The following is a 24,302-nucleotide window of genomic DNA, read 5'->3' on the forward strand; positions in this document are numbered from 1 at the left end:
CTCTGCTTTTTCTAGTTCAGTGCCCTGGACATTAAGGGGGCAGCTTAGTCATAACCTTACCAAAAAGGCCATCAGCAACGAGTGGGATAGCAGAAGGAGCAAAAGGCCAGAGTGGACAGAAGGAGGAAAAAGGATCTCCCCCTCCCTACCTCCAGTTTTGGAAGGATATAGAAGAAATCAAAGGAGCATAACATAATTTCTTAAATTTTTGAAATGCCTAAAGTTTAAGCTGATAACTATCATATTAGTAAATGAATTAGGTTACTGGAAATCATTTCTATACTTTTAGTGGAGGGATCCTACATTATTATCAATGAAAAAAAAAAGAAACAACTAATGCAAGACAAACGGCATTTTTGGTTCCTATTTCCTATCGATTTGTAATAGTTTTTGCAACAGTTTATGCAACAAACCTCTAGCAGATGTTCTGGGGTGGAGAAGTGGCATGTTGTTGTAGTTACAATATTTTGAATGGTGTATGATCCACGGTGAAATCTGAAATTCAGGAAAATGTATCAACATTACTAATGTTTACTTAGAGTATATTTAATTCAAATGATAGTTAATATATTTATGAAACTCATGATGAATATAGTGCATACCATTTTAAAATTAAGAAACCAATTTTAAGACCAACCTGTTTATAACTGACTAATACATTACTGGCCTCTAGGCTATGCTGAGTTTTCCCCCAGATCTTCCAAAAATAGGGAGCTGGCTACCAACTTCTAGCAATAATCATCACAGTTGCTTAAAAGACATCATAGCAAATCATGTGAAGTGTACTAAAAATTGACACAATTTAAAGTCTTCAGTATTTGTGTGCCTTCAAGTTGCTTGGCAACTTATCCCATTAATTTTATATGGTGTTCTTAGGCAAGGAATACACAGAGCTAGCAATAATTAACATCAATTTCCCATTCAGATACTATCCAGAGCTGACCCTGCTTGATTTCCAAAATTGATCTCAGAATCATTGTTATATTGTTCCAGTGAGGCACATTTTGTTCAACAAAAGCAGTTTCAGTTACCTAGATCCAAGGAATTAGAGCAGATCTAGCCAGGATGCTTACCAGCATCGGCAGTGTCACTTTGTTAAAGAGACATGCAGTTAGTTTAGGAAATGCAGTGCTACTGAGCTGCTGGTCCTTAGATGTTTTGCACTCCAACTCCCCAAAGCCCCAATTAGCATAGCCAATGGCTAAGAATGGTAGGAATTTATGTCTAAAACAACTGAAAGAAGAAATGCTAGAAACTGTTGATATGGCATCCCTGGGATGTGGAGGTACACACATTAGTTATTATGAGAACTAAAGAAGGTCTTACTTCTTTATCAGCTGATCCCAGTTCTCTTTGACAAAGTCCCATGCCAGCAAGTGCCCAGGCAAATTCTGACTGACTGTAGTTATAACAATTGGAAGATCTTGTGATCTGATGATGTCTCCTTTCAGGCTTGTTTGCATTAACCTTTAAAAGAAAACAGACAGAGACAGCTTATGGGCATTTTATACTTCCAAGAGATCTTTATCACCTATCACCTGAACTAGATAATTCATAGCAAACTACAACCTGTTTATAATTACTTGGTTGTTTTTCAATATTAGGCATAATATTTGAGACTCAAATTAGAAAAAAAAATTCTTTTGTGTTAGATGGCTCCACAGCCTGGAGTTCAGAGTTAATAACCTATATAAATAAAAATGTAATATTCGTTTGTGGGATTAACATAATTCAAAAACCACTAGACGAATTGACACCGAATTTGGACACAATACACCTCTCAGGCCAGCAAGTGACCATCACTCATAAAAAAACTGAAAAACACAGCAGAGGGGACTTAAAAAGCCAAAAAAACAAAACAAAAATTACAACGCATGCGTAAAACCACATATGCAAACACACATATATATACATATACACAAATATATACACAAACAAAACACATATACACAGACTGGGCCACAGCAAGACGTGGCAGGGCACAGCTAGTCTATATATAAAAATACTCTGTTCATTTTGAGTGACATCAGAACTCAAAAACCACTGGACTAATTGCCATCACATTTGGCCAGAAGACACCTACAGATCCAAGGAGTGACCATCACTTAAAAAATGATTTGGGAGTTGTAGTTGCTGGGATTTATAGTTCACTTACAATCAAAGAACATTCTGAACTCCATCAACGATGGAATTGAACCAAACTTGGCACACAGGACTCCCATGACCAACAGAAAACATTAGAAGAGTTTGGTGGGCATTGACTTTGAGTTTGGGAGCTGTAGTTCATCTACATCCAGAGCGCATTGTGGACTCAAACAATGAAAGATCTAGACCAAACTTAGCACGAATACTCCATATGCCCAAATATGAACACAGATGGAGTTTGGAGGAAATAGACCTTGACATTTGGGAGTTGTAGTTACTGGGATTTATAGTTCACCTACAATCAAAGCGCATTCTGAACCCCACTAATGATAGAATTAGGCCAAACTTCTCACACAGAACCTCCATGACCAACAGAAAATACTGTGTTTTCTGGCGGTCTTTGGCAACTCTTCTGACACCCCCTCATGACCCCCCCTGGGGTTTTGACTCCCAGTTTGAGAAATGCTGCCTTAACGCCATCCAGTCCAACTCCCTTCACCAGGGCAAGAAAACATAAACAAAGCCCTCCTGACAAAGAGCCATCCAGCCAGCGATATAGATAGATATAGATGATTCACACACACACACACACACATATGTATATGACAGATATAGTATCATAGATTTGAAAAGGGCCCCTAAAGAAGGACAATTATAATGGAGCGGCTAACAAAAATCCTAGACATAAGAAATATGGATAAACTGACTTATTTATTATCTAAAAAGAAGGGCATGCCAAAGGCAGATTGGAAACAAGTAACAACATACCTAATAAAAGAAAAGAACATGAAAATAATTATTTAAAAAGAAATAGATGGATAATACAAATCGAGGGAGAACAAGATAAAAAAGAACAAAAAAGGAAAAAGAAAAGGAAAAGGAAAGAACCTCATAGAAGATACCGGGAAGTCAAAAATGCTACACTCTTATCTGCTTTTATACTCCTCGCTGCTTTTCTCTCTATTTCTACATACACAGACACCCCCACACACACTACACAACTGCTATTCTTTCTTTTTCCCTCAATCTCAATCATTCTCAATCATACTATTGTGTTATGTACTAATGATTTTAACCTGTTAACTGTTTAATTGCTTTTATGTATGTATATATATTTGACATAGGCATCGAATTGTGCCTTTTTTGTAAGCCACCCTGAGTCCCCCCTCGGGGGTGAGAAGGGCGGGGTAGAAGTAACTGAAATAAAATAATAAATAAATAATTCTAACTATACTCTTATATTAGCTATCTAAAGCTACTGATTCTCTTTAGTATCAGTAGCTACTACTGATGTATTTTGTACAAAATACAAAATGTATTTTGTATTTTAATCTAAATAAAGATTATTCAGAAAAAAGGACAATTATATGTTGCATTATCCAGAGTAGGCAAACCAGACAATCTCTACATCAACAATGACAAAGAAACAAGAAGAAATGCTGTTTACCCACAAGCATAAAGAAATTACATATATTAGAAACCAACACTTTCTCATTACTTTCATTTCCAGATTACTAGTCAGGGTCACAGCAACACCTGGCAGGGGATGGCTAGTCTTATATAAAACCCTTAAAATGATACATTGTGCTGCAATTTAAAACCCTGTTCAGGTTTGTTTCCTTGCAGTCCAATTTAAAAATACGGTACATGGATGTCTGTAGTAAGACAACATAAGCACAGGCTTTGATTTTCCAACAAGACTAAATGAACATCTGCACAAACAGAACATGCTTGTTATTATTTATTCAAGCTGTGGAAGTTTCCTTGATTCTCAGCTCTCACTCCCATATTTAAAATATTTATTCTATTTTGTTTCCATACTGTTGTGAAATATACATGCTCCAACCTGACCTGGAGGAAGACACATCTACTCTATGTCACCAGATGCACTGTGCTCTTCTCAATGACCCATATTTAAATCAATCAACCGTATTCAACTGGTTTAACGAAAGGTAGCCAAAATTAATACAGTAAAAGTGAGCAGCATGTCAGTTGGGGGAACAGCTTCATACCAGCTCAGTCTTCTAACATCATCTGAGCTGGACAGTGCTTCAAGGATTTTGAGTTTTTCTGGTTCAGAAACCAAAGAATGATACATGCTTAAAAGGAAGTCCCAGCCAGATCCAGTTTTCGCCCCTGCTATGAATATGATCTTCATAACATCTGTTGGCAGGCTAAAGAGAAGGGGAAAAGGAAAGGAAAACCTTTATGAGAATAGACAAAAATATCATCCACATCAAAGCATTAGGTAAAACAGGATGAGTGATAGCTTTTCTCAAAACAATTCTCAAACAGATGAAACAATCTGTATGATATACAAGCTTGCACTGCAAAACTTTTTAGATATTTGGCAACTATGAGCCAATGCTATATGTTATGAAACACTGTAATTCCGTGAGTAAAAATTGTATCAGAATAGAGTTACTCACATTTCCATTAGGATACAGTACTGTGGCTTGAAAAACCTATGTGTTGGCTCATGGACTATGCTGACACGACTACAATCACATTAATGATTCAATAATGGCATACCATTACAAGTGCTATTTTTGACCAATGAGACAGCAGACATGCAGGGTCATGTCCCATAGGCACAGAGCCAACTTCCATTTTGTTTCCAAGTGTTCACAAAAAAATAGAGTTAAGATGACAAAAGGTGAAGCTCTGATAGCTGCAGCTGAGAAAGTTAACTAATGGACAGTCCAGCCCCACTCTTTGCTGTACTATTGAGGTTCAAGCAGATCAAGGTAATCCGAACAGTTTCACCCTCTGAGCCTTTAAAGAAAGGGTGGAATTTCTTTATTACAGCTCCTAATCATTGCAACCCTTTTCTAGCTTTAGGAGATGTGGTCAGTAGGTTTCCCCCTTCCTCACTAAGACCCGTCGCAAACTCTATTCCTGCGAGAGAAAACCTTGCTAGCATGTCCCTGACGTCACGAGACTCCGCCTCTCTCCCCGCCCCTTTCTCTGCCCCTTTCTCCATGCGAGCGTGGTTTTTCCTTTGCTAGGGCTGCATTGCCCGCATTTTCTCTCAGTTGGCAGAATTCAACTGAGAGAAAATGCGGGCAATGCTGCCCTAGCAAAGGAAAAACCACGCTCGCAAAGAGAAAGGGGCGGAGAAAGGGGCGGGGAGAAAGGCGAAGGTTCATGACGTCAGGGACTTGCTAGCAAGGTTTTCTCCAGCAGAAACCTAGTTTGCGACGGGCCTTAAGGAAGTTCTTTTGTGGCAAGAGCTCTCCATGAGATGCTGAGGGAGCAACACAAGCTCTTTGCCCTGAAATGAAGAACCAAAGTTCCCCAGAGTGCTAGACTCAAGTTTCATTTCTACAAATCAGGACTGAATTCTTAGAATGAGCTTGGAGAAAGTCTGTAAATTTCTTTAAAGACCTCTAGGAACTGCCTGCTTGATATGGTCCAATGTCTTAAAAAGAATATGCTGGACTTTTAAATGTTTTACTATTTATCATAGGCATTGTGATTTTAAACTGTTCCAACTGGTGTTTTAATACTATAAGTATTTTGGGATGTTTACTTTTTACCCTGTATATTTTATTGTAGTTTTATTGAAAGCATTTTAACTAAAAATTAAGTACATGTCCCTAAGCCTAGGAGGAAAGGCAGCATATACATAACATAAAATAAACCTACAAACAAGGCATGTATATGGGTGTGCTGAGGGAGATGAGACTGAAAGGTTAAGGTAAATGTTATTTCTTATGAAGAAGAATGCTGTAAAGCTAAAAATCTCTTGTCAACCAACTCATATCCAATTAGATGAACTCATGTTTCATTGGAGTGAACACAGTGCAGTCTGTAGGCTGCCTTCAGCCCTAGAACCTGACTTTTGTGATCTTTTTTTAAGACTCCGGCCTATCTTGCTAAAATGTGTACTCCAAATCACACAGGAAGCCTTCCACTCACATGCGAATATTCAAGCACTCCCCATCTACACAAATACCCCAAACCACATATGACCTGCAAACACTTTCGTTTTCCTTAGCAGCCCATCACTTTCTGTAATTATTCTGAGAGGGATTGCAGAGGAAAACAATGTTAATTGTGCTTGTTTTGGGAGGGAAGGTCAGCAGGGGAAATACTCTTGGCCTTCACAAAGTTACTCATCTATACTTTACATATTAATCTTCTTGAAGCTTGACTGCAACATCTAGCTTCAGTTTCGCTGCAATCAGATTAAAGAGCCCATGGAAACGTGGAGAAAGCTGCATTCTGTACCTATCCAGTTCATATATGAACAATCAGGAAATGGTTTTGCTATTATATTGTGCTTCTGTGGCAAAAGCATCTATTGAACAGTATAGTCTCTCATCTAGTAAAAAGATGTCAATATAAATCGATATAAAGAAAAAGTACCATCCTTTTGTGGTGACAGCAGCCAATTCACATTTTTGTAAAAATTAAATTTTTGTAATGCAAACATGGTTTGAACCAAATAACACTTTTAAGGTTTTACCTTTCTGTGCCATTGGAGTCCTTCCACTTGTTAAACAGCTGAATAGCAGTCTCGGTACATTTTCCCAAGCCATGGGAACAGGCGAACGTTAATAGGTTTGACTGCAGCTCTTGTTCAGAGAGGGTCCCATTATTTGTCCATGTCTGCTGGTTTATCTTGTCCCCAAGTAGCTTGTTTATCTTGTACTACAAAACAGCAAAGGCTAAAATTTCCACCAAACTACTGCAGACATTCTGTAATTATTTCTTTGTAGCACTTGTTAGTTATAAACTATATTTTTCCATGAAGCAATAATATTAGAATTGATTAACTGTTAGGAATGTAAGATGAGCAGTAAAGTTGTAAAGAGGTGGTACAAGGAAAACATCTCACTGTAGGCACTGCATGTCACAAAAAAGTCATTTTTTTCTTGTTCTAAAGAAAATCTTCTTTCATTAGTGAAAGTACACTTTTTTAAGGGAAAGATCTGGCTTCCCAAAATGCACAGCGCAGTTCCAGACTATATTCTAAGCTGCCTGAACACCCTGCAAAATGGCCATTTATTTTATAGAGCATGATTTATCATTTAAATGTCATATCCCACTCCCAACCGCTTATCCTATTTTAAATGGCAAAAAAGGGATTTCTGACCAATCCTGTCTTTTTTTTTTTCTTTTTTTTTTTTTGAAGAAATGCTTGTTCTAGCCTAAAGGAGGCCTGGGATGAAATTACATTCAAATGATAGACTGCTGCATCTAGTAGTCTAATGGATGGGTAATTTGTCCTTGGAAATTTATTTTTAAACATGGGAGTTAGAGGAACATTTGGTCTGCCAAACCCCAGGGAAAGGCAAAACCTCTTCCTAGTCCCAGCCCCATGCAATGGGTACTAGCAGTCTTAAGCATATGACTAGAATAGATAATATTTAATTAAAAATATTAGAAGCTTGAAGAAATGAAAAGTATTGTGTGCTATTTCTTCTGTTTTGTCTGGAATATGCATCTCTGTTCACCATGATACAAGGAATGTAGTTATATGCAGTTGGTATTTTCATCCACTAAGATACTACAACATGCTTTTAAGTGGCAAGGTCTACAAAGTGAGTGAGATATCATTACACATAACATTTCATAAACAAAAATACAACAGATGCCATACAGAGATAGTTTTCACAAGGAATCGTGCTGCTACTTGACACAGCCTCTCTAACCTTCAGAACTGCACAACTTTTCAAGAACTTACCAGTACTCTGGATGAAAGGTCCTGCATTCTCCTTTTTTCAACAAGGTTGAAGATATGGCTCATTTGGTTCAAAGCTTGCATGACTGGAGCAGTGCTGTTTTCTTTTTCTAAATAGTCAATCAACTTAAAGGCCTTGGCCAAAGGTACTTTTCCCACCCTAAAGGAACATCAATAAGAAACAGTCAAGCATTTTGCTCAAATGTGGTGATTGTTGTTTTTTTACTTTAACAACCTCCCCAAACAAACAAACAAACAAACAAACAAAGAATTACCCTGCTAGATTAAAAATGTCATGGATCAGATTTGCTCTGTCTTTGGGATTTAGAGCAGTGGGATCTGTCTTCAGTAATTCAATTAGAGCATTCCAGTCATCTTCCGCATACTGGACAATGTAGTAACCATCTGAGTCTACATTGAATTTTATCCACTCCACTGGGTCTGGAAGGTCAATAAAACCTGGGCAGAAAGAGAGGATTGATTTGTTTCAATATTCAAAATCCTTCCTAATATTTAGAACTTAGATGCTATTTTGGGCAGAAAAGCGATATCAGTACAGAGCTCTACTTTTTCCTTTTGGAACCAAAGATATGATGCCTCCAATCAAAGAGCACACAACTCGCTTGCCCTTCTAGACAAAGTAATTGCTACCAAAAAGCCCATCTTCCAGGACATATACAACATATCCACTGATATATAGGCTCAAAAGGGGGCTTACTCAGTGCGTTGAGGACAAGGTCAAGGCTCCAAACCATCTTTGTGGTTGGCTCTACTGCCCCATTCATTCTATATCTTAGATAGTGTAATTTATGTTACATAAAGCTATCCACAACAATTTTGGCTTCCATTAAAACTTCAAAGTAGGTCTGCTATGTTCAAAGAGCTACCTTCAGCCAAATAGAAAGTACATTCAGATTAGACATCAAAGACCTGGATCTACAAATCTCAAAAGAGAGGAGCACAATATGCTCATAATTAGCAAAAGAAGTAGGGTGCAACAGAAACACAGCGTTATATGTATACATTAGCTGGGTTTAAGTAAACAGGGTGTGTTGTTAAATTAGCCATGCAATGTTTCCATTCAGATACATTCCCTTCCCTTTCTCTTATCTTCTGTATCTACCTTCAGAAGTGCTCGATATATTTAGACATGTCATTTTTTTTAAAAAAAGGTTACATTTCCAAATTCTAGCCTTATGAAGAGCAAGTCAGCCAATCACAGCTCAGGGAACGCTGTGAAGGGGGGGGGGGCTACGGTATGCGGGAATGATACAAAACTGCAGCTTGTTTCTAACACAAGGCAATTATGGGGAAAGGTGATGTAGAAAGAAGAATAGATGGCCTAAGAACAGGAAAAAACTATACCAGACCTAGAACTGTAAGTTAGAAAGAAGAACTAAATAGGGTTTAGTGTGTTATCTCAATGTGTCTTAAGAATTCTCTTCTGCTTGCTTGATCTTTCTTTTTTTTTCCAATTGTGTCTGGCTGATACCATTCAGTATCTGGTCATGCTTACCACAATGAACCCACAGAACAACACATCCATTGGTCCACATAGGGTACCCAATCCAGAGAGAGATTACAAGGTGAAAAAGAGTAAAGTGAGTGAAAGGAACCAGGGGTTGGAACTACTGAGTTTTTTGTGACATGAATTTCTCTAAATGAAGTCAATCATTGTCACCCCCTTCCCATGTTTTCAAGAGACACACACAAAGACACAAAACATACCTGACCTTTGTTCCAGTAAATATACGTTAAAGGGGAGAAATGAACTGTGATTGCTGGCCTTGTAAGAAAGAGGTATACGCCACAGGGAACTGAAAAAGAAAAGTAATTACACACTTATTGTAAAATTCTACACTTTTGTGTAGGATAACTGTAGCTACTATTCTCAATATTTATGTGGAAATGCACAAAGTTAAATTAAAATGGAAAACACATTACTACTAATCCCCAGGGTAAAAATAATCATCATAACCACAGAAACAAGTCAATGTAATAATGGTAATTCCTAGGAATATATTGATAGTTGCTTGTGTGGCTTGCTGCAGTTTATCCCACTGATGAAAATGCCAATAGAAGTGTTTTGCAGAAGCAATTACTACACAAACAAATAGATCTTGAAGGAACTTTTGTTTTAATTGCATACACACAAACATTTAAAAGCCATTTTCTAACTACATGTTGCAATCCAGAGCAGGGAACGAGGCCCTCAGATAACTATCCACCACACTTGGCTATGAAAAACAATCCTTTTTTATTGAAGAAAAAATGGTTACAAAATAAAGGAAAAATGCAAGTCAAAAGCCACAGCAAAATCAGCAAACATGAATTTAAATGGACAAAGCAAAACCAAAAGCCTCACTGGGAAAATACTGGAATCTGTTAGCAATCCACTAACTGTACTTGATATCCTAGAAATCTTCCTAAACTATGGCCAGGGAACCGGGAGAACTGCCAAGGTCTTCATCAATTCTGAAACGATGCCTGAACTGAGGCAATCAGCCTGGCGTATTGCAATTAAAACTCAAGAATCGGTTCCGTGAACCGCCCTTCTGTTTTGAAGCTAATGTTTTTAATTCTTGAATTCGGGAGGATCGACGCAAACTGAGTGTTTTACTTCTGTCTTCCCAAATTTGGCCCCTTCTGTTGTCATTACAGTTAACAGGTGCAGAAGGGAGGGAAAGTTCAAGGTCTCCCTCTGAAACATTCTCAGGAACACTGGTACTTTCATTTTCCAAATCTACAGAAGTTCCTTCCTCACTAATTTCAGGAACATTGGCATTTTCCAAACCTACAGCAGTTTCTTCCTCACTAATTTCAGGAGCATTGGCATCAAAAGGTACACTTCCACTAGCATCAGTAAATATACTTTCATTAGCATCAGGAGGAACAAACAGAGAATCAGGTTCAAGTTCAAGTTCAGGCTGAACCCCAACACTACGGATATATGCAGAAATACAAAGTAGGAGAAAATTCACCTAAGTGGCAGTAAAGTATCATTATTACCATTACCATCACATCAGCATTAAATCCTTAGGTGTTCTTAGTATTATGGCTTATTTGAGTTTTCTGTATTATAGGTGAGGAAAGAGAATGCTCCTCTTAATTCAGTGCCGCATCCAGCACTGAAATGAGTTCAGCTTTTATTATTTGACTGTAATGACACCTCTTCCACTACATATAAAACCACACAAATACTGTCATTTCGATCCAGCTGAGGGCACTATATGAATGGAATCAGGCTTCTGTAATTGTAACCATGGCGAACTGGCTAGATGACAAACAACTTATCAGTAGTCCCCATCCTTCATTTAATATCCAGATTTGCCTGCTCAGAGCATTTTTTCAAAAGTTATGATAGCAATTGATTCTTTTGAATGTGGAAAGAAGTGTCAGCAACTTACTGTCCCCCATTTAATGTCAAAGAGCCAAGGTTTGCAACTTTAGCTCCTAAAAAATACTTTGGCTTAGAACAGTGGTTCTCAACCTGTGGGTCCCCAGATGTTTTGGCCTTCAACTCCCAGAAATCCTAACAGCTGGTAAACTAGCTGGGATTTCTGGGAGTTGTAGGCCAAAACATCTGGGGACCCACAGGTTGAGAACCACTGGCTTAGAACTTCATTAGACTACGTTGGATGGGTCATTATAGTTACATCCTGGAGGTCTGTGTGGTTAGCAGAGGAAGTCTACCTTATTGCTTTTATTCTTTCATTCCTCCTATAATATGAGGATTCACACATTATTTCACAGCAAAAAAAAGAAAAGAAAAGAAAAGAAAAGAAAAAGAGCAAATCCAAATTACTACAGAAAAAAGAAATCAAGGAAAGAATACTTTTCTGCTACTTGGCATGTACAAAATGGGTTTATATTGATACTCTTTTTATTTTATGACACACAGCTTCCCGTTTTCCAAATTAATATTCCTCATCCTATCATTGCTTCTATATATGGCACTCCAGATGTAGTTGGACTACAATTTCCAGCATTTCTCAGCTTAGGGTTGATGAACGCTGCAATCCAACAGCTTCTGGAGAGTCACAAGTTGCCCACCCCAACACTGCTCTCATCATGAATGAAGTTTTAATAACATGCACTGCAAGATGCACAGAAATCTTACAAACGGCTTGCAAGGAGTAAAGTTCATTACCAATACATCAGACCCTATAAATTAAACTGGAGATCCATTACCAACCCCATTTTCCCTACAGAAATTATGGAATTCCTGAAATGTCACAAATGCATTTTACTTTATTGTCACCTCACCCTCCACTTTCATCTTATAATTGCTTCCCCAATCTATTGCACAACTTTAAATACAGTAAGGAGGGAAGTCTAGTGTCTAACAATGTATATATGAGAGTATATCTAAAAATATACATAGGAAAATATTTTACAAGTAGATAGATACAATGTCTTAGACTTAAATGCCTGAAGTTGAAGGAAAAACCTGCAGGCAGGCTACTCAAAGGAAAAACAAAAGGAAAAAAATAAACCTTGAAGGAAAGGTCTGGTTTTCCAAATCATGCTCAAATTTCTCTTGCTGCAAATTGATACGTTTTCCTTCCCTTCTAACAGTCACCAAGGGAAATCCTTTCTGGGTAGTCCACGTTTTCATAATGGTTTTTATATTTACTGTTCCATTGGTTACCTAGGAAAGCACACACAGAAGAACAAGCTTTGAGGTAAAAATACTGAAAGGGACACAATCAGTGCTTTGCTTCTCTGTTCATTAAACAAACAGTCTTAACCCCCATCCTTGACACCACCAGAGGGCAATAAGCTGCCTATTTTATAAGTTACCATAGCTTTACACAAAAAAAATTTCACATACACAAATATACACATTTTATTTACTTAAATTTAAAACCAACTTTTCAACAACAAAAAGAACAACTATTAAAATCATCATCAGACTAAAAAGAAAAGAAAACGGCTTTAGTTAGCACATGGTTCGTGTTTATTTCTTGCAGATGTGCTAAAAGTACAGGAAAGTCCAAATTTGAATAATTGACCATCATTTCATTTCTGCAATTATTAAATTCCCTTCCTTGCTTGCATAAACACCAACAGTTGAGAACAAAGCCTGCCCAGAAAGGATTGACCTCTGTTTGTGAAGGTTGGTCTTAGCTAGAAGAACACTAGGAGATCACTGGGGAAGGAGAAGATCCAAAAGGAAAGCTACCTTATTCCCTCTAAAAAGAGGGATCGAGATTTTTAAGTGGACTCACTCCTTATTGGTAGATCCTGCACATATCTTTAATACAGATTTTAGCTGAGGACTATAAGGAAATAAGGAGGATATCTGCAACACAGTCCAACTAAGGAACAGTTACGCTTCCACAGATACTCTTCAATCTAGCATTATCAGCTCCCCAGCAAGTAGTGCCTTTTTCCAGTTTTAAGGTGCGACTGTCAGCTACAACGCTGTTTTGACAGAGAATCTTGCTGCAATTGAGAATATTCTGCTAAACTCCCATTTGGGTTACTGCAGTGTCACATGTGGGGCTCCCTTTGGAAACTGACAGAAAACATCAGTGAGCCCAAAAATATTGGAAAGGAAACGATTACCGTAACTGGAAATGTCCCATATAACCACATTATGGTTATATGGGCCATTTCCAACCCCACACTGCCCAAGTCTCAAGTCCTCAATGAGAAACAGTTTAGTTAGCTTAGTATAGACTAAGCCCAGCATTATTTTTTAAAATTTAAATAGTACATTTGGCCCTGCCATAGGTTTTTAAACGTCGTTGCGTTATTGTTAATGTTTATTGCTATTTTCTATTTATGAATTTTATTTATTGTTGTATTATTGTTGCTATTGTTCCATTGTTGTATTGTGGGCTCGGCCTAATGTAAGCCACACTGAGTCCTTTGGGGAGATGGTAGCGGGGTACAAATAAAGATTATTATTAATTATTATTATTAAGGGTTTCCCTTACCCCATGTCTCCTGAATGACAATTGGGAATGTATCTTTTTCTTCTCTCTTCTCTCTTTCGGCTCTCATTCTGATTGGTTGTTTAATATGGATACTTCTCTACTGCAAGCCTTTCTGAATCTGACTTCTGCCTTCTTACACTTTAGTATGGAAAGCATGTGCTGTGTGCTTTGAGATCTCTCTCTGTGTGTCAGAGATGTAGTGCTTGCATGATTTTTCCTTCTCTTTGAAACTTTAGAAGAGATGGGTGTTAAAAGTACCTCAGACCCAGTACTTTACCATGAAGAAATGTAGTTAGTTCTTTATTATTGTAAATAAACATTTTGTGAGTTTTTAAGATTAGACTCTGCATGTTTGCTTCCCAAGCTCTGAAACAGCCACAACCAACGGTACATCATGCTTTGCAAGCTGTGAGCTGATGCTCAATTTTTTGTATCCTGTTTGATGTTTGGATTCTCTGCTGTATTTTAGGGTAGTTTTTCCTAACAATTATACCATATTTTATCATATATCTAATGGTGTATCTGGTGGCCATTACAGAGGATCTTTCCAGTAGTAGTGTAACCTAGTTATGAATTGCCCTCCCCTAAACTACTCTTGTATACTGTGATCTTTTCTGCACTAGATCATAACTTTTTTCATTTTTTGTGCATTTTAATTTTAAGACCTATAATTCCTTAATAACTAAGCCTCTGGGCTGAGAAGGGCGGTATACAAGTATAGTAAATAAATAAATAAATAATTTTTTAAAAAAATCTCTGCTTTTGGCATCTGTTGTTTTATTCTTATTGGGCTTCTTTCCTGTTTGGCATTTAATACCTATACCAATTATTACACAAGCCCTGAGAGGCAGACATGGAATATTTGGCAGATAAGGCCAGTGTGGCCAGCTTTCTTCAGTCCTCCCACCCCTTGTTCAAGAGACTTACCTCATTCATACTATCCCATAAGTTATCACTGAAAGTGGAGCCATAGCTGTGGTCATGCAAATAGATCTGAATGCCAGCTTGGAAGACATCATTGTGGAGAAAGTTCTTCAACATCAACAAAAGAGAAGCTCCCTGTAAGAAACAAAATAAGTCATATGCAGTTTTGCAATGCAATTCATTGCTCCAATCTTTCTGCTTCAGCTGACAAGGTAGATCACTGACAAGCTTGCCTCTCTCTCTCTTATCGCCTTTGTAGCTTTGAAGCTTGATACACATGAAACAATCTACAGTTAAACCATATGTAAATGCTGCCATGGTGGAACTGCTTCATGTGAATAATTATGCAATGGTAAACTGGAGGACCTTTCGTCTCTCACTAAATCCACCAACCAACAAGAGATGCTGGGGCTGGGGGAGGAACTGCAGTGATACTAACAAAATTCAGGTAATCAGCCATGGTACAAATGTGAGTTACCATAAAAAAGTCACTGACCACCCCCCCCCCCAAAAAAAAGGAGGAGGAGGAGAAAAAGAAAGCAGCCTTTGCTATACTCCTGCATGTGTTTATTGCTGCTTCCAGATGTCTGCAAATTGGGCAAGACTTGATGATCATGAGCAGCTGGGGATGGCTGAAGATAAGACAACTAAAAATGCAGAAGGATAATGTGTCCCCATACTGTGAGCCCCCCTCCCTCTCATATCAACAGTTCTGGTACATGCAAGAAACTTCACCTTTGGCCATTTTAACAGATGTGACGGTAAAAAAGGCTCTTAGCTATCCCTTTAATCTGAGCAAGATGTGGCCTGGCCACATATGATTGTGGAATGGTTAGAAATACCAAAGTAGTGGGGGTGGGAAAACAGTTCACATACATCTGTTTTCTATACATTTATATGTGGATTTAGAACCAATATTTGTAGTTAGTAAGTATGAATATATTCAGGCATAAATGTCATATTTCTGTGCTTCATAGATGGATATTAATTATTTTATTTGTTCATTTATTTATTGAAAGTAAATATATTCACTTTATTACAACATTGCTAAAAAGAAATAAAAGCTGTTTCTTTGAATGAAATGAACATATATCAAATACACAATATATCATAATATATCAAACATGTGGTACAGAATTAACTTGCAAGAAGAAAAAAATTAAGGAGAGACGTTACAATTTTATCTAAATATTAAAAAAACACCCTAGAGTAATTGTGCCATTTCCAAGTCTATTAACGGAAGCTGAAGCTTCAAGAGTGTCCTATACAGTTATACTCTATACTTGGCTAGACAATCTCCCAGATAGCTTGGCCCCAACTAGGATCCAAAATCTTGTCCAAGCATTTTACTATTGTTCTGCACTTAAATTCATAATGCTCTGCCCTTCATCTTCACTGTTCTCATGTGATCTGTGTACTTTATCCATCAGCCCTATCCTCACAATTGTCTTTTCACCAGTCTGCCCACCCATACCCAGAAACTGATTGTTATCATAGAGCTCGTTGGTTGTTGGTTGATGTTTTGCTTTTGTATTTTTTTATAATGTTGTTGTTTTATTCTGTTTTTATGTTGCCATTATATATTTTAATGTGCCCATCCCCATGTAAGCCACCACAAGTCCCTTTGGGCAGATGGACACGGGGTATAAAAATAAAGTTGCTTTTCTTATTATTCTCCCTCTTTTTCATTTCTAGAGGCCACTGTGCTTCTCTTATCTCATAGCTGCACAATAAGACTAGAAGGAAGCTGAAAAGGCTAGGCTCAATCCCATAATTTGAATTCCTAACCGCAAAACTGTTTTACTGGAAAAAAGTTTTGAATAAAACATATTACTAAAACCAGATTTTGTTTTACTAAAATTTCAAATTCAAATAATAATTCACATGGTTGTGTATGTTTTCCATTAGGCTCCCTCTCTCCTAACCCATTCTAGAAACACTTATTTCCCTTTAAGCTCATGACCTGCTGCTTCCCACACTAAGAATGTGATTTGAAACATATTTGTGTGAACTTTGCAAGTGCATTTAACTTTATTAAAAGCACATTGGTCAGTACTTTTTGAAGTTACCTTGACATAGGAGACTGCATCAAACATTTCTTCAATTTCTTCTGATGACTTGACAGCCAGGGAGATGGGGTGAGAAGAATTCATGGAATCTTTGTCCATAGTCTTAAAACGCAGGCTTAGAAAATAGTCGTCCTGAATAATAGGAATACATTTAAAATTACCTATGTTGGAATGAACTTGAAAATTTTCCAACAGCTTTACTTTATTTATTTATTTACTCTATTTATACCTTACCTTTCTCTACCCCAAAGGGGACTCAAGGTGGCTTACACATAGGCAATTATTCAATGGCTTAAAACACATACAATTCCAGTAACATTAAAATTGAAATTAATACATATTGAGCATTTAAAACATTTAAAAATAGTACATTCAGTACTGAGACACATTTAAGATCTGAAGAAATGGCTTTTTCACATTTTCAATTCTAATTATCTAGGTGTTCTTTGGGGGATATACACCAGACCTCATATAACATTGATGTTACATTACACATAAAATAAAAGAGGGACATGGAATTTCTAAAGCTGAGACCATTAATTCTTCTGTCAGCATCCCATAGACAGTAACTGTAGGATAGTAAAAATGAGTACTTCTTAGTAAGGACAAATCAGAAAGAGAATATTCTACTGCTGCCCTGGTTAGTCGCACATTTGAGGCCACAAAGAGCAAATTAAACATTTGGGCTCAAAGAGCAAATTGAATTTTAGAGAATTTTCCCTGTCAAACTGTAATTCCATAATTACAGCAAAATATGATCAAACAATCCCATGTTGATGGGAGCTCTTTTTATGATTACCTAAGAGCATTTGCCAGGAAGCTCTTCTTCCCGACTTTATGTATGACCTTATTCTTATTTTACCTTCAACACATTTTGCATGTCAGGCATGCAATGAACATCTATGCTCCCAGGTATAAAAGAAAAAGATTCTAAAAGGCATATGTCTGTTAGTTGCAATAGTGGCTTGATCTGTCTGTCTCTCTGTCTGACACACACACACTGCTTAACATGCTAAACATGGTTCATAGCAGTCATGTGTTCAACCTGATGGGGTTATGGCTTGCAAGCAAGCAATACTTCCATGCCCAACTCCCAGTCTCAATGAATACTTTGAGAACAGAAACAATCTTTCTGTTGTCAAAACCTGTTTACGCGTCAGGGCTTGACTTTGCCTTCATTCACTCCACATTTCTTCCTCTAGCACCCACTCATTGCAATGCATACACTTTAAAGAAACAGATTGTGAGGGCACATGCCATAGGCATGTTGGATCTCGTAAAGCAAACAATATACATTGGTGTGAGAGACAATGGAACAACATGGTCATAGGTTTGAAAAATGACAGTATGAACTTCATCTCTTCCACTCACTGTCAGCCAGAGCAAGGAAGTATACTTTTTTGTTACTTAAACTCAAAAGAAAGGCAACTGTTTATACATTTTGCCACGTTTTTCCTCCTTTCATCCCCAACTTCCTGAGTTTTGCTTCATTTAAGTCACATCCAGGCTAAAGCCTTTAGCATAGTGGGTCTTACTATTCAGTAATATTTATGCAAAGGAGTACATTACTGATTTACCTAGTGAATTTCAGTAGGCTATTATAATGTGTTTTATTTAAGGATTTTTAGCCCCTGTTCCTGAACACATATTCCATAGGTGAACATTTTAGATGCAGATCATTAATCACTGTCCGAGGTCAGCCCCAGGTGGCCAGACATTCCAGCAGATAGTGCTGGGGGAAGGGGAGAAAAGAAAAGGAGGTGAACAGTGTAAGTCAAGTAGGTAGGTCGCTCACTCACAAAGAAATTTTCTGTTTAATAAAGCAACCTTGCACCACCAAGTGGTGAACATTTCATTCACCAACTTCTTACTTGGTTCAAAGTCTATTACTCCTACCCAGAAATTAATATGCAGAGAGATTATAGAAAAAGAGAAATTCCTTAAGCTGAGCTACCTATCTTTACTTTCAAAAATTGAATCTGTTTTATTCCTCTACACATCTTATACATAATTACTGAGGCTCATGTGCTTGAGAAGTCATATTTCTCTAGACTTTTTGAAAAAACTTCAGTACAAAAAAAGCATATGACACAACTAGCATATACTTGGTAAGCACTAGAATAGATACCATCATAATGAGTTCGGCTACATGACAAAGTCTCCAGTTACGCTCAACTGCTTTGGTAGAGTCAGGCTCACAGAGTCAAAGCACAGAAACCTTTTCCATTAAGAGAAATATTGGCACCGTTTACCATCCTCATCAGTATTCCCTGTTCCCTTTGGGCTTGGCTCAGCAATCCTTACAGTAGCAATATATTGTTATAAGTTATCCCAGTTGCAAAATGCAAAATACTTTGCCCTTGAGTGGGCAGTTGAATCTCAATAACTTTACTGAAATCTGGCTCCTTTCAGAGGGGACACACTAAAACTTGGATGTAGTAACATACATCAATGCAGATGATTAAATTCAGTCTTTAGAGGTGTCGTTCTAGGGATTGCTTACTGTATTATTTCCCTTTTTAATTTAGACTGGCAACATTACTTTTCTTCCCATACCTCAACACACACACACACAACACACACACACACATTATTAGTGCCAATTGCCTCTATTGTTAGGCATTTTGAATATGTTGCAAGGAAAGGTACAATTTCTCCTACCTATAACAGTTTTACTGACTGTAGCTGATACAGAAATTAATAGTTTCATTATTTGCATTGTATGGAATATGTACCTGCTGATAGTTATTAAGAGTCGGGTGAAAACTCAAAAGATAGACCATAAGTCAACACTGTAAAACTGAGCATTTACATTACATACTAAACATCAGACAGCTGATATTTTTTGTAATCTGCAAATTGGATATGAATCAGCTTCTTCTTTAAAATAATTGCATCTTAGATAAAGTTATAACCAGCTCTTGATTTTGAAAGTGAAGTGTGAGACAGATCCAAATGAAACATTTTAACACATAGATAGATACCCAATATATGCTTACATTATATAAATCTGGAAACACTTCTTTCATGGCAAAGTTTTCCATAAAAGTGGCAAATCCTTCATTCAGCCAGAGGTCATTCCACCATTCCATGGTCACTAGATTTCCAAACCACTAAGAATGCAAAACAAATAAATATTCTCACTGCATCAGAAGAGGTAATTATGCACATTTTTAAACAAACAAAAAAGACTTGAGACGGGTTCAAAGATCCACATATAAGAATTGGTTGCCTATAACAACATTCCTCTTAGTTATTCATTGCATATATAAATTTGAAGCACAAATCAAGATCAGTCCAGCAGTATCATACTATCCTCATGAGTGATGGAGAATACCATTTCTAGAAGGCAGAAATAACCAAATGCAAATTCACTTGTAAATAGCATGAATCAGAATGGCAATGATTTAAGACTGAATGCATTTCACACCTGGTGTGCCAGCTCATGAGCAATCACTGATGCTACTCTCTTTCTATCCATTGCTGAAGACATTTCGTCATCATGGAGAAGTGTTGTTTCTCGAAAAGTGATCAATCCCCAGTTTTCCATAGCCCCAGCTTGAAAGTCAGGAAGAGCCACCAAATCTGCAGGGAGTACAAGGAAGCATTTAAAATAAGCCAGTAGCATTAGAATGTCTAACTCCCTACTAATTAAGTTTATTGAACCCTTTGGTTACACACACTATACTATTATCTGATGAAGTAAGTTTGTGTGATTTGCTAATTCCAATGGCAGACACAATCTTTATCTATTTCTATATCCATCATAAATAATATAATCTTTAAAACTCAAAGCACAAGGAACATGCAATTTCCCAGACAAGATGGTAAGAAACATGCACAAAATTATATCTGTGGTTCAGTAACTCATTCTCTCTTCTACTTCTACGCAACCAGTTTATTGCTAAGTAGGTTCCATATTTGTCACCATTAATATGATCCCTTCAGTATTTAGCATAGTGCAGCTCCACTATTTTAAAAGTGCTACACTGATATGATGCTGCATGGATATGCATACTATGTGCATACTGTTTTTAGAATAATTGTTTATCACACGGGAGAGCTCAAATAAATCAAAGACCATGACCATAAATCTACCTGTACACCTTTACAGGCATATCCCAATTAACAAAGCTTCTAACAAAGAAATGTCTTTCTGCTTCCTTTTCCTCTTTGTCCTTTCTGTCCAGCTGCAACCTTTTTAGTAGCATTGGCATTGGGAATAAGGTTGAGGAAAGATTGGGACTGCTTCTTCAGCCTGCATGAGAATGTGTTTCTGCTGCAGTTTTGTGCTTGCTTGCAACAAGAAAAATAAATGACAGCTGCATCCAGAATCATTGACTAAGCGTACGTAAACAGCAAAACATATAAACTTGACTTGGCAACTTACTTACTTAGGCTATCCCTCGTTGAACGAGTAGGATAGTCTTCCATGATCAGTATTCATGTGGATCCATAGGTGGCCGTGGAGCCCTATTCTTGACCTGCATCTTCTCCCACAGTGAGGACATTGGTTTTCAGGTGGAAGGTGGTCTTGGTCGGGGTTGGCTTGATGCACCTTCCTCCTGGCATGTTTCTCTCTTTCACCCTCCATTCGTGCCACTTCAAATTCTGCAGCACTGCTGGTCACAGCTGACCTCCAGCTGGAGCGCTCAAGGGCCAGGGCTTCCCAGTTCTCAGTGTCTATGCCAGAGTTTTTAGGGTTGACTTTGAACCCATCTTTAAATCCCTTTTCCTGTCCACCAACATTCCGTTTTTCATTCTTAAGTTCGGAGTAGAGCAATTGCTTTGGGAGACGGTGGTCGGGCATCTGGACAATGTGGCCGGTCCAGCAGAGTTGATCGCGGCATCGCTTTAATGCTGATGGTCTTTGCTTCTTCCAGCACGCTGACGTTTGTCCGCTTGTCTTCCCAAGAGATTTGCAGGATTTTCCGGAGGCAGCGCTGATGGAATCGTTCCAGGAGTTGCATGTGATATTTGTAGAGAGTCCATGTTTTGCAGGCATATAGCAGGGTTGGGAGGACAATAGCTTTATAGACAAGCACCTTGGTATTGTTACGGATGTCCTGGTCCTCAAACACTCTCTGCTTCATTCGGAAAAATGCTGCACTCGCAGAGCTCAGGGAGTGTTGTATTTCGGTGTCGATGTTGACTTTGGTAGAGTGGTGGCTGCCAAGGTAGCGGAAATGGTCAACATTTTCTAATGTTACACCATTAAGCTGTATCTCTGGCATTGGAGAGGGGTTGGCTGGTGACTGCTGGAACAGCACTTTGGTTTTCTCGATGTTCAATGACAGGCCGAGCTTCTCGTATGCTTCTGCAAAGGTGTTTATAGTGGCTTGTAGATCTTCTTCTGAATGCGCACAGACGGCATTGCCATCAGCATACTGGAGTTCTATAACAGATGTTGTTGTAACCTTGGTTTTGGCTTTCAGTCTGCTGAGGTTAAACAGCTTGCCATCTGTCCGATAGATGATTTCCACTCCAGTGGGAAGCTTCCCATCAACAAGGTGAAGTATCATAGTGATGAAGATGGAGAATAAAGTTGGGGCGATAACACATCCCTGTTTGACGCCTGATTCCACCTTAAATGGGTCACTTTGGGAGTCACTGCTGTCCAAGACTGTTGCATCATGTCATCATGGAGGAGCCGCAGGATGTTCACAAATTTGTTAGGACACCCAGTTCTTTGGAGGATGGTCCAGAGGGCGCTACGATTCACTGTGTCAAATGCCTTTGCAAGGTCGATGAATGCCATGTACAGAGGTTGATTTTGTTCTCTGCATTTTTCTTGGAGCTGTTGTGCAGTGAAGATCATGTCCACGGTTCCTCTGGAGGGGCGGAAGCCGTTCTGGGATTCTGGGAGGGTGTCTTCTGAGAGGGGCAAAAAGCAGTTTGCAAGGATTCTTGGCGAGGATTTTCCCAGCTGAGGTTAGAACGAAGATACCTCGATAGTTTCCACAGTCTGTTCTTTCCCCTTTTTTGAAGAGGGTGATGATGGTGGCATCCTTGAAATCTGCTGGGATTTTCTTGGTCACCCACACTTTTTCTATGACCTGGTGGAGTTGATGTGTCAGCTCAGGTCCTCCCTCTTTAAAGATTTCAGCAGGGATCCCATCAGGTCCGCTCTTTTAACATGCTGGGATTCGGCAACTACCCACAGCTTGTTAAAAGAGGACAGATCTTTAAAACAAGCCACCAAAACAAAGAACAAGAAAAGTGGAGGCTAGTAAAAGGAAAAGGAATTCCTGGATGCATTTTGGACAAAACATCGAGTGGTCTCTAGAATGTTCAAAATGTGCAGGACTGTGTTACAGGAGGAGGTCAATGGGAATTTTTCCATGTATCTCATATGGGCTGGGAGATTGTGGAGGTTGCAACAGTGGCAGTCATTTCATATCATATCCTCTGCACCTCCTGAGGCAAGGTGAGTATCAACACTATTGTCCTATGGATCTACTATCATTTCTAAACAAGGTATTGCTTCAGTTGTGTATATATGGCAGATACACTGTCCAGAAGATGGTGCTAAAGATAGCCGGCATGGCATATGCAGTGCATTGCTCAGCAGGTTCACTCTCCACTCCATATTATTAAAATATCTACATTAACTGGATTATAAGGATGACACCCAGTTCTTTCTCACTAACATGTCCAACCTAAAAGATGCAGTAAAAATAAGAACAGGAGCTGGGAACAACACATAGGATCCAAGATAGATGAAGGCCCTGTTAAGCCGGTGGGTTGATCCCTTTGGGAAAGAGTACTTAGCATGTTTTGGTTGAAGATATGTATGCTCCCCTTGAAGAGAAGATCTGTTGCATTTTGGATATTTGATTGGGATCACTGGTGCACTAGCTTCAACACTACCTTCATATAACAGATTTGATTAAGATATGCGTAATTATTGCAAGTTAAACTACTTGCAATGCATTACAGGAAAATCCGCTCTTACAGTCTGTAAGAAAACTCCAGCTGTTTCAGAATGTAGTCAACAGAGTATTAATTACACTATGCCACTCTGAATAGTTCCACTGATTAACACTGTATTTCTGGAAACCATTCAAATACAGCTCTTGAACATTAAATGATTTGGTACAGAAAATGCTTGAAGAACCTATCTTGCTGTTATGTATGGTTAGTCTCAGAAATATTTTTTGGATTTCATTTATTTATCATATTTATATCCTGCCTTTCTCACTCCGGAGGGGATCCAAGGCAGTCTTGGTTAGGGTATGAGTAATCAAAAGTGTCATTTTACTAATGGCATTAGAGTACACCCTCACTAGGAAGGTCTGAGACACAATAATCTTATGTCCTTTAAGCATCATGTTCAGAAAAGCCCTTCTTCAATAATTAATTTGCCATATACATTTCATTTATTATTTCTTTGAACTTATTGCTATTTCAAGCATTGCATGAAATAAAATAGAAGTGAGATACCAACCGGAGACATCACCATACAATCTCAGTTCAAGAAGGGCTGCAGCTACAACAGCTGCCTAAACTCTACTCCTATTAGCAGCTTCT

General features: G+C 38.2%; 1 protein-coding gene across 1 annotated transcript in view; it reads right to left on the reverse strand.

Moving 5' to 3' along the window:
* Positions 1-24,302, reverse strand: part of LNPEP (leucyl and cystinyl aminopeptidase) — a 63,181-nt gene that overhangs the window by 5,279 nt on the left and 33,600 nt on the right. Inside the window, exons 6-17 of the mRNA XM_060761822.2 lie at positions 20,203-20,357; positions 19,772-19,885; positions 16,773-16,904; positions 14,707-14,838; positions 12,331-12,485; positions 9,563-9,651; positions 8,110-8,293; positions 7,838-7,994; positions 6,617-6,801; positions 4,158-4,319; positions 1,327-1,467; positions 414-495 (exon numbers count right to left, since the gene is read on the reverse strand). Of these exons, the coding sequence (XP_060617805.2) occupies positions 414-495; positions 1,327-1,467; positions 4,158-4,319; positions 6,617-6,801; positions 7,838-7,994; positions 8,110-8,293; positions 9,563-9,651; positions 12,331-12,485; positions 14,707-14,838; positions 16,773-16,904; positions 19,772-19,885; positions 20,203-20,357 (1,688 nt within the window). The remainder of the gene's footprint in view (positions 1-413; positions 496-1,326; positions 1,468-4,157; positions 4,320-6,616; positions 6,802-7,837; positions 7,995-8,109; positions 8,294-9,562; positions 9,652-12,330; positions 12,486-14,706; positions 14,839-16,772; positions 16,905-19,771; positions 19,886-20,202; positions 20,358-24,302) is intronic.

The sequence above is a fragment of the Anolis sagrei genome, chromosome 2 (assembly GCF_037176765.1).
Source record: "Anolis sagrei isolate rAnoSag1 chromosome 2, rAnoSag1.mat, whole genome shotgun sequence".
In the NCBI taxonomy this organism is placed as follows: Eukaryota; Metazoa; Chordata; class Lepidosauria; order Squamata; family Dactyloidae; genus Anolis; species Anolis sagrei.